This window comes from Leptidea sinapis, chromosome 28 (genome assembly GCF_905404315.1).
Source record: "Leptidea sinapis chromosome 28, ilLepSina1.1, whole genome shotgun sequence".
Taxonomy (NCBI): domain Eukaryota; kingdom Metazoa; phylum Arthropoda; class Insecta; order Lepidoptera; family Pieridae; genus Leptidea; species Leptidea sinapis.
In genome coordinates this window covers 4,944,513-4,960,328 of record NC_066292.1, presented here as the reverse complement: position 1 = coordinate 4,960,328, position 15,816 = coordinate 4,944,513, and the positions used below count along the sequence as shown (strand labels likewise).

At 33.4% G+C, this 15,816-nt stretch overlaps 1 protein-coding gene across 1 annotated transcript in view; it reads left to right on the top strand.

The window, feature by feature from the left end:
- The first annotated feature begins 235 nt into the window (after positions 1 to 235).
- Positions 236 to 15,816, top strand: part of LOC126972956 (four and a half LIM domains protein 2-like) — a 149,071-nt gene continuing 133,490 nt past the window's right edge. The window contains exons 1-2 of the mRNA XM_050820053.1: positions 236 to 909; positions 1,256 to 1,333. Coding sequence (XP_050676010.1) covers positions 236 to 909; positions 1,256 to 1,333 — 752 coding nt within the window. The remainder of the gene's footprint in view (positions 910 to 1,255; positions 1,334 to 15,816) is intronic.

Below are 15,816 nucleotides of genomic sequence, written 5' to 3'. Positions count from 1 at the left end.
CATTTGTTTGTAAATATCAAGAGTTCTAAGTCGACTGGTTATGTGGAAATTTATCCAACCATTGACAGGTGATCCCATCACGTCATACCTACATTCAATAGAAACAGTGATATTCTGCACTAGTTCTGTGTAGACTACGTTACGTACAACTCGATTTTAAATCTTACAGATGATAAACAAAAATAAAAAATAAATTTATTAAAATATAGCAAGTAATAAATTAAGTGAAGACAACATGTATAATTTGAAACGTAGACGGGAATCTGTTGCAACTGTTTATAAAAAGACAACTAAATTTCTAACATCAAACACAATTAATTTATTGAAAAAAATGCCGAATACTAGAAAATATTGTTTTCTAGCCAAAATCGTTGATGAGTATGAAGGCGAAATTAAGAACAGAAAAAAAGAAGATGATTCGGAAAATGGAGAATCAGACGACGGAGAGAGAGAATTAGATTATTATCTAGGTGTAAGAGCGAAAGAAGTTTACTGGAGAGATCCCGCAAGACAAGAACAGATTAGAAGAGATTATTTAATATATCACTGCGGTGTTTCCGAAGAAGACTATGATAAAATATATAAAAGAACAATCATCAAGCCATCTTACATTGTTCAACCGAGATTTAAGCAAGTACCGTTTAAAATATATAAGAAAAGAGAAAAAAATCTACGTGAAGGTGCTACGGAATCTTGGTGCGAGAAGAAAGGAATATTCAAGTTATTTGGCAACAGAAAAGAGAGTGATACAACGTCTGAGAGTTACAGTGAGTGTGATAATTCAGATGAAGATATCACGGATGCCAGGAAATGTTTCGATCAGATTAAAATATTTGATAGTTCCGATAACATATCTTCAGAGGTATTACTATGTTTTATATCTCACGTATACAATATAATACAACTTAAGTCTACGTACAGGAAGACTCAGTGTTGGTAGCCCCCCACAAGATGGACCGACAATCTGGTCAAGATCGCTGGAAACGTTACGTTACTCGTGAAGATCTTTGGGGGAGGCCTTTGTCCAGCTGTAGACTTCTTCCGGCTGATGATGATATCTCACGTTGAATGACTAGTCAGAGATTGTTGGTGCTACCATTAGATAACTTATGAATGAATAAGATGAATCTGCTGACTATTTGACTCAAAAATTGGATAGGCAACTACCTCATTATGCTGAAATGTAATCCTACAAGTTATTAGAAGTTTTTAATTTTAATTAATGACTTAATATTATATTGTTTCAGGGCGTCAGGATAAAGGAAGTGTCAGAAGGCAGACCGTGCGATAACTGTCCAGAGTTATGTCCCGGCTTCGTCACACACCCTTGGAGGTTAGTACCGTTAACATAAAAGTTTTCTTATTTGTAGAATGAAAAGAATTCAACCTCAAACCGAAAAAAAATTTTATTCATGTAGGACAAGAAAAGATAAATTTATAAATGAGATAGAACATTCAATTGGCTCATAATCATTTTGTTTTGTTAAGTTTTCAACTCGAGCTCTAGCTAAAAAACGAGTATTCCTATTAAGTAAGCAAGACATCAACATTATGATAAGAATAAAAATTAATTTTAAATTCAACAAAAAGAAGTAGAGTTCTCGATAAAAGTATCATCTAGCCACCACAAGTAGCGTCCGTTCAGGAGCATTACGCATATACTAAGCCTTCGCCTCCCACAACCATATTTTAGGTAAAGGAACGACCCACACGGTCATACCAAGCATTTTGCCATGTGTAATCACTATTGTGTTTCGGTCTGAAGGGCGCCTTAGCTAGTGAAATTACTGGGCAAATGTCTGAAGGTGACGAGCGCAATTGTAGTGCCGCTCAGAATTATTGGATTTTTCAAGAATCTCGAGCGGCACTGCATTGTAATGGGCAGGCCGTATCAATTACCATCTGCTGAACTTCCTACTCGTATCTCGTTCCTATTCCGCCATACCTCATATGAACTTAAACTGCGACGCATAATGAGCCAAAAAGTAATTGTTGGAGCTCATTAAAATAATGATATATTTTCGCCGCATAAATCTTAGTTAATTGGCATTTATTTTGTTGTTAAAGCTATTAAAATCACTGTCTCCTCGAAGCTCGATAACAAAGACAAACAAATAAATTATAGCTTTTAAACAATACATTAACTCGATAAGATAATAGCTCTCATTACAAATACGCATACAAATAAGGACAGACTGCCTCTTAATCAATGTTTATCACGCTGTACTACATTGATATTTGATACATTCAGTCATTTCTCACGAGCCACAACACATGAACGTGTCATAAATTATTATCAGAAGGAAAAATTTAAAATTGTAAGCCTTGGTCGGTTGAGGTCGGTAGTTGTCGTCGAATACGTAAGCGATCTTTCAATGTTGATCATTGATCACCGAATGACAATTAACATTATCAACTGAGTCTCTGCGGAGTAAACGCGTGTCATGTGTCTGTCGCTTAAGCAACTGGAGTGGGCGGATATACGGCGCCGGATCATTGGCACCAGGGAAACAGGACCAGATATCCCGGAGAGGAAAATACAAAAGTTTCCATCACGCGAACGCAATTTTGCAGTCCGGAGAAAGAATAACAACAGTATTCGGTCCCATATTAATTGCGAGGCGAGCGCAAGAGTTGCTGACGAACAAAGATGAAGCTTGAAGCGAAAACAGTTACAAGTATGGTTATTGTTGGTGTGGAACTAATGACGGTGATCGGCATAATTGAAGTTGTAGTGAACATTGGAATTGTGCTATAAATAGTATGTTGTTTACATGACAATTACAAAGGTAATTTGTATTTTATGCAGCTATCAATATTAAATTGGACTTACACATGTAAAATGAGTATATTTTTGTGTTTTTTAATTCTTTTATTATACGTTATTATTACTTATTATACAAAACATATAAAAACCTATCAATATGTTACGAAATTATCATAATATATTTGAATTCAATTAACTTTTTCTTAATTAACTCGATCAATGCATGTTAATATGGGGTTGTATTCACTAATAGCATTGTTCTCTATATAAATAAGGGCTATTTGTTTTGAAAAAATAACTTTCTTCATATCTAGCGCTGATTTTATCAAAGCCGCTATTGATATAGTTATGTATAATAAGATAAATCTTTATCTGCATAGATATTCTCATGGGTGAATAGGAACTTTGCTAATCTTACAAACCTTGATTCGAAGGATAGGGAACTATTTATTGATTCGGAGTACGAGCGTAGGTGTCACCTGATGATAAGTGATCACCGCCGCCCATAGTAAAGCTGCACCAGAGGAAAGAAAGAAAAATTGCCGCCACTAAGTACGGCAAGTTTGCAGCATTATTTAAATTCCTCTGTGATTTCTTAGCCTCGGGTGATTAAACAAAATCATTTTAATTGATGATTATAATATCATTTAAGATACAATTTGTTTTTATTTTAACTACTTTATCAATAAAATCGTTTCAAATTATAATAATTCATGAGTTTGTTATTGATTTCATGATATGGTTTGGAAATATCTCCCTTCTGACGAGTAATATAACATATGTTAGTATATTACGCAACTAGGGTGGGAAGGTATGTTATTTCAAAGATGGCCTTTTTACCCTTCCGTGTTGCGAATACGATTTTAAAAACACCTCTGCAGAACGGTAGAAATTTACCTTGTTTATCGGGAGAAAAGTGGCAATTCTCCGCCCTAAGAATATGTTGATATTAATAAAGATTCATTAAATATTGAGATACTGTAATAGAATTTCAAAGCGGATCCTACACATTGATAATGCGTGCTCAATAATTACTATCAGATGACCGCAATAAGTACAAACCATATCCAATATTATCTACATTGTAATTGAGTACCATATTATTTATATAATACATTATGTGTTCATTATTGTCGTCTTATTCGTGCTGTTTATATACATAGTTACATACAGCATATGTTATTACATTAAACCAAATAAATTTATTTCAAAAAAAGGTTTTTTTTTATTTCGATTATTCAATCATATAATTTACAATTACTTGACCTGACTGATTCATGGAGGCATAGCTCCCTCCAGGATGTAAGTGAACACTGAGATATTTTTTTTGGAAATTTGACCCCTGCGGGGTAGATATTTGAGTGTTGGTTCCATTAAAGTCCACAGTAAGAAGCACAAAATTTCATATACTTGTTAATGTAATTTTGCACCTTTTAATGCATAAAAAGTGGTTCATAGAATTAATATATAATTAATTATATTAATATATAAGGTACCCATATATATTATAATTCACTAATTTCGAAGTAGGTAAGTAAGTCTTCCTTTTTTAAGTCGATTGAAAATATATTAATGTATAGTAATTAGTAACCATATGTTTGCATTATTTACTACACAGACGTTGAAGATTGACTTTATGTAATCATTAGTGTGTGTGTGTGTTTGTGTGTGTGTATGGATGTATGCAAACCTCTTATATTTTTTGAACGGCTCGACCGATTTCATCGCAGTCGGTGCCATTCGAATGGGCTTGACCAAACTTAGATTTTGAATTTAGATATTAAGAAATCTCAAAAAACTACGATAAAAAAGTTACTCATATATATTTTTAATGGAATAAGTTATAAACTACTTTACCGATCGATTCCAAAAACACATCAGCTCTAAACAACAAAAAGCCATCGATCGCACCAAGCCGGTCACAATCGGTAGATTCGTTCGTGAGTTCACGAAAGAAAACCAAAAAACCGAAAGACCGGAATAATTTTGAAATTCCGAGTTTGATCGATTGAAGCTCAAATTCTTAATGATTCTCAAACTGTGCCGCCAATTGCGTGAAAATCTGTTCATTCATTCAAAAGTAATTAGTGTTTTATTACACTTTTACCAGACATTTGCGCTCGAAGAGCTCAAAAACATAGAACAGCTATCTCTTTCAGACAACAGAGCTCAAAACAACTCAATTTATATTTTAGAGCTTGAAGAGTTCATAATCGTCATAAGTACAATTTGAAACTTTAAGGTATCTAATTAACGGGAAATTACAGGTATGGGTTTCCTTTAGGGTCAACCGTTTTCTTATATTTTAAAGGCATTTAGAATGATGATTAGCAATATTTTATTTTGTGTATAACAAGTCACAGCCGTTGTATATGAACAGGTTACAAGAACGTTAACAATTGCAAACAAGTGACATTTACAAGGTATCACAGACGTATAGTAACCTAGTGACAATTATTTATACTTATTTACACCGCAAATCTCTAAAAGCTAATCTTTTTCAGCTTTTCAGTAGCAAGAGATGGAGTTCGCCAGTTAGGTTATCTGCTAGATTATGGGTACCACAACGGCGCCTATTTATGCCGTGAAGCAGTTATGTGTAAACATTACTGTGTTTCGGTCTGAAGGGCGCCGTAGCTAGTGAAATTACTGGGCAAACGAGACTTAACATCTTATGTCTCAAGGTGACGAGCGCAATTGTAGTACCGCTCAGAATTTTTGGGTTTTTCAAGAATAATGGGCGGCACTGCATTGTAATGGGTAGGGCGTATCAATTACCCTCAGCTGAACGTCCTGCTCGTCTCGTCCCTTATTTTCATAAAAAAAAGAGAGATGTGAACAATTTTATAAACCAAATAAGTCGAGTGTCATTTGCTTGAAGCTGATTTATACATCACCACTAAAGGATTTAATGGTTTAAAAATTAATGCCCATAAAGTATGATAAAACATTATCAAAATTAAAAGTATTGAATTTTCTTTAGAAAGCCAATATATACACATAAGTCCAATTTGCCACATTTATAATTTGACAAAAGCTGTCAAACATACAAAGATATGTTGAAATCCGCTCACACTACAAAAGCCCAAAAAGATTACCCTGGAAAAGATGTCTGAGTCTCAAAGACAAAATTAGACATATTAAATTTATTTCAAGGAACATAACATTTTGAATAACGAATTATTTTATGTAAATAAAAATATTATATTTTAGTGTTTTTCTCTCTCATTGTAGGTTACCTTAAATTATTAGATCCAAACACATTTAGAGCGTTAAGGAGTAACGAATATACGCACAAACCAATAAATAAACATTGAAACTTTTGCCTTTATAAAATGAGTGATTTTTGATTAAAAACGTAAAAAAACTTACGACTGAACAGATTGTGATCAGAAAATAGGGACAGACTGACAAACATAAAACTTATAGCAAAAAAAAATACATAACTACTCTACTGATGTCTCTGTCCAAATCGGGTTCTAAATTCAAAAAACGCAGCTTAAACTGAAAAAATGTTTACATTGCTGCCTATTGACCAATAACATCTTAAACAACTAGAGTAAACGCAGAAATGTATAGATATGGCAATGGAAGCTTATTATAGTGTCATTTGTGGCATGTGCTTTATTTCGGTTATGTTTTGTATGACGTGAATTGTCCATATGAATTGAACGTCATTGAATATTAATGATAGCATTGTGAAATTTGACATATTTCAGTATAACAGTAGTGCGTTGATATATATACAGACAACTCTATAACATATTTCCAACTTCGCACGACACGCCACAAGTAAGGATATCATCCCCACCATCTGGATGTGTGGCGGTCCTCCACAGTGCGGTTAACAAAGAGCTTTCTTCAACGTACTACTAAGCTGTGGAATGAACTTCCTTGTGCGGTATTTCCGGGACGATACGACATGGGTACCTTCAAAAAAAGCGCGTACACCTTCCTTAAAGGCCGGCAACGCTCCTATGATTCCTCTGGTGTTGCAAGAGATTGTGGGCGGCGGTGATCACTTAACAACAGGTGACCCGTACGCTCGTTTGTCCTACTTTTCCATAAAAAAAAACACACACTTTCTGGAATACGGACTTACTCAGGTCATTAATAATAAAATTTAAGATAATAGGGATTACATATAATTGAAAAATGTTGTTACAAGCTAGAGCTTCATTGTGTAAGTAAATAATATCCGGACGACCGAGCCTTGCTCGGATTTTTAAGAATGTACAAAACATGAACAAAAAAATAAACTAATAGGACATCTGGATTCGAACCGGGGTCTTCTGCTTTCCGGATCACCCAATGTCCCATCTGAGCTATAATAGTCTTGTATATAGTGGCGAAATTTACCTTTGTATTCTAATGTTATTGTTGCTGTTTCTCATTCAAACATGGATAAAACCATTTTTTTTAAATTGAAACCTAGCTAGATCGATTTATCACCCCCGAAATCCCCTGCATACTTAATTTTATGAAAATCGTTGGAGCCGTTTCCGAGATTCAGATTATATATATATATATATATATATATATATATATATATATATATATATATATATATATATATATATATACAAGAATTGCTCGTTTAAAGATATAAGAATTAGTGGGATTCGTAAATAGAATAGTAGTTTTAAACTACATTGAGCCGTCACACAGATTTTATTATGACACACTTGCACATTTCAAGAGAGACTTATACCAAGACGGTTAACCCTTGGAAAGAGTCAAAGATGAGAATCTCAAATATTAAATGTTGCTGTTTTCAATCATTTCAACTCTTCGAATTTTTTACACTACAAAACTATGGAAATATGTTTGTCAGATCTGTGAGTACGATGTTAATATAACTAATCTTTGAGCAAGGAATAACTGATATGTCCTTGGAATTTGATCTAATCAAACATGTCTCGTGCAGCTCATAATATAATACAATTGTATGCGTTTATAACTGCAATATGAATTTGAATTTAGCTTTTGAGTCATACATAGTATAGGGCTATATTTCATTAACGGAGGCTTCCCCCCATTTAACAAGTTTAGAGTGTCTGTCCGCGTGTGTGTCCGATTTTGATGCAGTTTTTTTATGAATTGGATTTTGAAATCGGCGGGTCAACTCCTGGAGATGTCTCGTCATGATGTGAAACACACATTGTTAAAGACAAATTTTAGCGAAATTAACATTTGGCTTATTATAGATCTCCCCGAAATTACGCCTAATTCAATTAATTTTCTGCGGTTTTTGTTTTAAAGCTGAAGAGCAGAAGATGGTTTTGAGCCAGTCAAATCAAATAAAAAAAAATATTTCATAGGTAGATAAATCACATTACACTTTAATATGGAATTTTTTATTATACAGCTCATTCGGATGGTAGATTTCCTTAGATAAGAACGAGCAAGAATCTCTAAGGGTGCTCTATTCAAAACAGATTAGGTATTACAAGTTCTTATTTTTAATGCAATTTACAAATCATTTCAATAACATATATGTAATCATTTCAATTACATATATGTAAATGTGCAAAGTGCTGCAATAAAAATACTGAAACGTCAAATACTTACTTACACGAGTAAGCAAAAAAAAATTAAGCTGTTCTATTACTATACTCTTTATTATAATATTTCCTACATTTGTATATTTAACATATTTAAAAAAAAACACAATATTACAAATATAAATATAAAAAATAGAGTCCCGCCGGCGTTGGTTCACGACAATTCCGCCGGTGGTTAGGGCGACAGACTGAGGAACTTCCGCACGATGCGTGCCGTTCCCAAAACAGCTGCTTTCTGTATCTGACCCTTAATCCAGTTTATTAAGCGGGAGCCTATTGTGATGATGGTCGAGGCTCTTTGCTATAAGACCGTTTACGGAAACGACTTATGAGACAATTATTGTTGAATCAACATCCCACATATAACCTCGTGTGCCAGGTCTAGGTACTTCGACAATTTGTCTATTTCAGCTTTCACAAGGTTATCATTTATTAGTATTATGATAAACATATTATTTCCATTGAAGATCCTGGGATTATTTTAGTGTTTTAAGAAAGTTTTATGCGGCGGTATCAGGTAATGCACCATAATATTATAATATACCGACTCCTAGATTCAATATTGGGTTTCGCGCGCCTCTTCACAGAATATGTTCATCATCGCACTCCTCTACTGCTTCATTTAAGAATAAGTTAAAACAACAATTACTGTCCTTACCTTAAACCTTGTATCTTTATTCATTATTATATCCACTGGTATGTCTGTCTGTGTCTTGATTTATATAATACTGTGTATTCGCCTAAATATTCTATTGTTTACTTATCTTAACTTTCTGTTGTCATGTCTGTATAATTGTATTCTTTTGTGTTCTCAGTGAAACTAAATATCCAATATTGTAATTTTTATATTTTATTTAACTTCATTTTGTACTATAGTGATGTATCTGTTTGTTTCCTTAATAAATAAATAAATCTCATCTGTTATATCTCTTTCAATATGTCTCTGGTTGTAGACGCCATTTGATAACATTATTACATACATGTATATAAAATGTGACCCGAAATGATAAAAACCGGACATTGTTAAAATTTTATCGGACGATAATGTTGACACATTAGTTGATAGACCTTGCAAACATTAATTTATGTTTAAATATAATTGGCATTTGTTTTATATTTTTGAATGATTGATCCACTTTCTATGAGACATAATAAAATTCCTAAAATCAATATGCAATAAATATATGAGTTACTTGTTGGGCCCCAAAACTAATGAATAAATCTGTCAAGTAATGTCTATGAAAGGAAAACGTCATGTCATTACAAAAGTTAAATATTAACTTACTTGAGAAAAAGAAATTAGAGGTTGAAGAAACATAATTATTTCTTCAATATTTAAACTATCGAAGGAAACATAGGTTCTGGATAATAAACCATATTAAACGCTTACACGCATCTCCGATCTTCCGCGCCGCTTGATCAAAATTCTATATAAAGATGAGACATCTCCTCTCCTCTGCTTCAGATCCATTTCCACCGAAGATAAGCGGAGAAGAGATGTGAAAATAACGAAATATGATTGGTTGTCAAAATACATCTCCTCTCCTCTCCTCTTTGGTGGACACCGAGCCATAGAGAAACGAGCATTGAATATTTAATATTTTGATACATTTTTAAGTAATTCATCGCGTTCTCGCAATATTTTACAAAAAACAAATGATTGTAACGTCCAAACACTTTACATAAGATACTACTACACTAGTAAAGTATTTTTTAATTACTTACGTAATATTCGTGAAGTCACATTAACTATAAATGATTGTTTCATAAACAGAACCCCACATAATATAACATGCTTCACAAGTCAACCCACACAAAAGTTTCGTTTTAGAATCATCTCTCTATTTCGATGTATATAAAAAATATAATTTATTTAATAATTATATAAATTGTAATTAATTAAATATAAGAACACTGGACGTGTTGTATTAATTAACTGAACATAAAAGGTATAACTACATGTACATATATAGCCGACGACCTGTATAGCCGAGTGGTTTGCGATCCTACCTACTAAGCTAGAGGTCCCGGGTTCTAATCCCGGTGCAAGCATCTATATGATGAATATAGATGTTTGTTTCCGAGTCATGGATGTTTAAATGTATTTATGTATGTTTATATGAATTTATGTATGTTTAAGTAAGTATATTGTATTAAATATATCATTGTCTTGTAACCCATTACACAGGCTATAGATGCTTAACTTGGGACAAGATAATTTGTGTAAAAAGTGTGTCAATATTATTATTATTATTATATATTTTATTTGACCCTTGAACCCATAGTGATACCTACAATTTAAATTAATTATACATTTATGTGTATAATTTGGTTTATAGGGTAATTTGTATATACAAACTTCAACTTTTTTAATTCTATTGCTGTATTTTACCGAATTATATTCTATAATTTCAATAAGAATTGTTTATATTGGTAACATTAGAAATCGAACATAGTATGTGTGATTGATTACGAGTTTATAGTGTGGTAACGTTTCCATATTATGTTATATAATGGTTACAGTAACAGTACCGGTGATATTGACGAAGCTTGCGTCATTATATTTTAACTGCCAATAAGTAGATGGTTAGCAATGACGTTCTATACTTATAGACAATGCACCTCATACAAAATCAAAGCCGAAATATGGCAGATGCCACAAATGACACCATAATAACCTTCGGCTGCTATGTCTATACATTTCTGCGTTTACTCCAGTTTTAAAAAATTTATTAGTCAATAGGCAGCAATGTAAACACTATTTCGGTTTCAGCTGCGTTTTTTGAATTTAGAACCCGATTTGGACAGTGACAACAGTGGAGTAGCAGTTAGGTATTTTTTTTAAACCAGACGAAAAAGAGGGTTCCTATAAGTTTAACATTCGTCAGTCTGTCCTTTAACACGTCTGCTTGTCACACGCTTCGTTCGTCTATAGGCTAGTGTATTGTATGTCCATGGGTTCGACAACACTAAACACAAATATAAATATAATTAACGACAAGTAACTGGTCCAATGTCAAAATTGTTAGAAATACTGTGACAGTGCTAACTGCGCTGAAGATAATCACCCATATTCATAATGGTCCGCTAACTTTAAACAGCCGCTTAGGAGTGTTTTTTCTCATTGTGACTTAGGTCAATAGAAGAAGACAGAGTGAGAATTAGCAATGCTTTAAGATATCGGACTATTATGAGTAAGGAATATTAAGAATATCTTCAACTGAGCGCTAAATCGAAAAGACGAGCTTGCTTGCTCCATCTCGATTGTTATAAACTTCTGGAAGGAGCTAGGCTGGTTGGATATACTGGCCAATATTGCACGCAAAATGGACGCACTAATAAAATCCAATAGCGGAAATAAGAGCCCCCTACCCCCTGGCCACAAATTGGCCAAATGGCTTACCTTACTTTTTTTTTATCACAACAGAACCAGTAGTGACCCCCTTAAGCCCGCAAATGACTGTATACCTCAAGCCAAAACAATGAGTGTACATAATTATTCAACACATGCCGATTATTTTAGTTACTCATATTATTATTGTTTAATTCTGAAGAAATTTCTCAAAGCTCTTTATCGTTGACACCGTTGGTGAGTAAGTGTCGAACAAAGCGAAGCGTGAATCACAGATAATCGAAACAATGACTGCATATTTTTTTATAAGAATAACTGACAAGACGAAGAAGGCGCCTGTTCTAGCCGGATCCCCGTGCTGAGGTCCCCTTACTGATACCTACTACAATCACAAATATACTACTAAACTATAATAAAAAATAAATTCGAATAATTTCATCCAATAAAAAAACACATCTTTACATTAAATATGGGAATGAGCAGATAGTACTTACTGGAAGCCCAAGCACATTTAGCATTTATTTCAGAGTCGCTATGCCTATTTGATAGTATTTATTATGCTGTTGTAAATACCAAAATTGTTACATTATTCCGTCTAGAATTGAGATTTTTAATGCGACAGAAACTGGGAGAGTACCATTCGACTAAAAAAGTAGGTAGGTGTCGATTCTTATGTGAGCTACTTCTAAAACCAACATGAAATTCACACGGAGTGAAGTCTAATATAAAGAGCTAATATATTATGTAGTGTGAGTTGACATTTACTATTTACAAAAAACGTCTAACGTCAACGTGTGAGCTCTTCTACACATGGGATCGTAGAACAATGAAACGTTATGTTCTTTCTCCTATATTTTATTCAATGATAATTACACAGAATTTCTATTCTATACTGTATTAAATATTAATTTAAGAACTCACCGATCTTACTGCCCTTTTGTTTGCACAGAATAAATTATTAATGGGATAAAACAAAGATTACTTTTATCTTTATTATCGATATAGCGCCACCTGTTGTCGAGTAGAAGAAGTTGCAAGTTGAGAATTGAAACCTATGGTTTCTTGCAATGAAACTTAGTCCCATTATTCAATTAACATTATATTTTATTCGCTCAAAATAATTTTCAGTGATTATACTTTCAAAAAAGTAATTGGTATGCCATATTTAATTCCTTCATTATTTCTTTGCTTAATTAGCGAATCTTAGTTAGTTTGTGTGTGGTACACTAGATGGCGGCTACAGTCTGCTTCTAATCAAGATGATCATTGGTACAATGTAAGCCCAGATGTACTGAAAGCATATTAATTATATATTTAATTTTAGTAGGTCACATTAATTAAAACTATAGTTGTAAGAAAAAATTTTAGTGAAAGGTTAAGGTTTGTATTTTTCAATAAGTTTATTTGCACCATGCAAATGAATTGACTACGCATTGAAAAACTGGTCTCGATCAAAATCTATCAGAAACTTTGCTGGTCCAACTATTGAAATAAATTCTACAATCGACATAATATTAAGTATTAAAAGAGTGAAGCGACTTTCCCCTGTTTCAAGAAACGTTGCTATTTAAAGGACAAACAGTTATGAGGGATTATACCTACAAGTCAACGAAAAATACACAATATGAACTGTTAAATAATCATTTTTATATTTCCGCCACTAATACGATTATTAACATTATATTAGTACCAAAAGTATAGTCTATACTGGGGTCTAAGCTATGCATACATAAGCAGCGTTAACATCCATTGGGTACTTAAAAACAGTAACCCGAATTTTTTTTAATGTAATACGTGATTTCAATTATGTAAAACAAGAAGAAGTTTTGGTTAATACTTGGCATCCCGTTTCCTTTCTTCCTGCCCATAAAAATAACCCTTAAAAATGTTATAATTTCATGTTAGGTGATAATTTTTTATTCTCTGAAACGGTGCATTACCTTGTAATAAGAGCGAGTATTATTATAATCGAGTGCTAAAACTCTATCAACTACAATATGTCTTACCTCCTAATTCGTGCTACGGGAAACTCAGTCCAACACAAAGTTTTAAACATTATTAGTAATTAAACGTAAAACCTTCCGTATATTGGAACGAACAACTCCCTACACGTGGCATCAGCCAACACACTATTGGCCTGTTTTTTTTTTAAATTTTGAAGCCGGCATAAAAGGCTGTTGTCGTTTATTAAATCCAGATATTTTTTTTAATATTTTGCCTGTAACCATTTTGGCATATATGAAGATACCCGCTGACACACAGAAGGACGGTTGAACTAAAAACGTAGTTTTAATAATCGTGAAAATCCCTCCAAATGACCCAAGAGTTTAATTCGTTGGTGAAATTGTATGAGTGACAGAGAAATACCAAACTTATCGAAAGATAACCCCTATTTCTAATAATGCCGATAGCCGATTAGATAACAATAACCTAATTTTCCGGTACATTTTGTTGGTACACTAATAATGGAATAAGAAAATGCATCAACATGACAGAATGTTTATTGAAAATTACAATAAGGCTATTGTAAGTCGGATCTGCAAAGACATGATGAAATGGGCATGAGTCTGTGACGTCGACCATATCTTATATGAACACACAATATTTTATTTTCAAGGGCATATTAATAATAATCCCCCACAAGACGGACCGACGATCTGGTCAAGATCGGCGGAATAGATTGGATGAGGGCAGCACAGGACCCATCGTCAAATCCCTGGCGATCTTGGGGGGAGGCCGTTGTCCAGCTGTGGACGTCTCCCGGGTGATGATGATTAATAATAATAATTTTAACAGTGCAATGTAAATGCAAAATGTTGCAATAATTTTAACAATTATTGCATTTTATGGATCTGCAAAGGAATTTATAGTAATGATAATGATGATTCTCTGTGTTACTAAAAGTAAGAAGCAAGACTCATTTATTGTGTATTCTGATAATAAAAATTCAGAAATCTCTAAAAAAAAATTGTTAAAGTTACTACAACACCAATTTGTGTTCCCCGATTGTATACAATTGAAGCAAATTTAAAAACGTGTTCACGTCAAAAAATAACTGGACAATTGAGTATATTTTGCTATCAATATTATTTAGGCGCTTAAGTCTGGGTTAAAACACTCCAATATTTGTAATAAGTTGAATGAAAAATAAGATTTTTTTGGGAAAAGTAACAAACAGGAACTATCATTGATCATAATCTATTAATATTGCCGCTTTAGCAAAAAGTAATAAAATCCAAGATGGCGAATATTTAAAATGGCCGTCCCTCTAACATTGAAAATCGAATAAAAATACTTTTATTATTATGAGGAGGGGATTTAGATGCACTGAAATCCTACGATCTATTGTGCCGCCTACTTATTAACATGACAGATACTTAATGATACCTAGTTTTTTAGTTTTTAGTATTTATATCTTTTACGATGTTACGAAAACCGTTATACTCATACCTACTCGCGCTTGACTGATTTCTAAGTACATTATCAATTATTTTTTATCATATTCTGTCATAGTATTGGTAACCTCGGTAACTATTAACCAAATAGGTATGTCTCTAGTCTAAAACTTCATTGTTACTCTTATCTCCCTCGAGCTACGTTTATCAATGACAATGTATTCCGAATGACATCATCATAGGTGTTCCAGCCATTATCGTACTTTACTACCGAGCGCAAAAGTAAGTCCAGTACTTGTGACACTTCCAGTTTATTATCTAAATAAGCGGAACGACAACACGGGAGGTCAAGTCTTTTTGGCCACGAATCACGTTGATTCCTTGAACTTGCGCGCGCGAATTCTGTTAGACCGTCTCTGTAGATAGTAGATACTCTATGTCTATACTCTGTAGGTAAACAACGCGTCGCGTCGGCAACCCGTTGACGCGCATTTGTCATTTAGAAGTCGGGAAGTGAACGTGTTTGGCGCGCTAACCGCGCTCGCGGTATATCAAACGATATCACATTCGAAATTCAAACTTTTTTTTTTATGTGTGCCAGTGCTGTGTTGTGTATCTAACGTCCATGAAGGAATTGTAAAATGATCTTAAACAGTATGATTGCTTGGAAAAAATTTAAAACAAATTAGATATTATCATCAACAATTTCAATGAAGTAAGTAAATATAAACAATATTT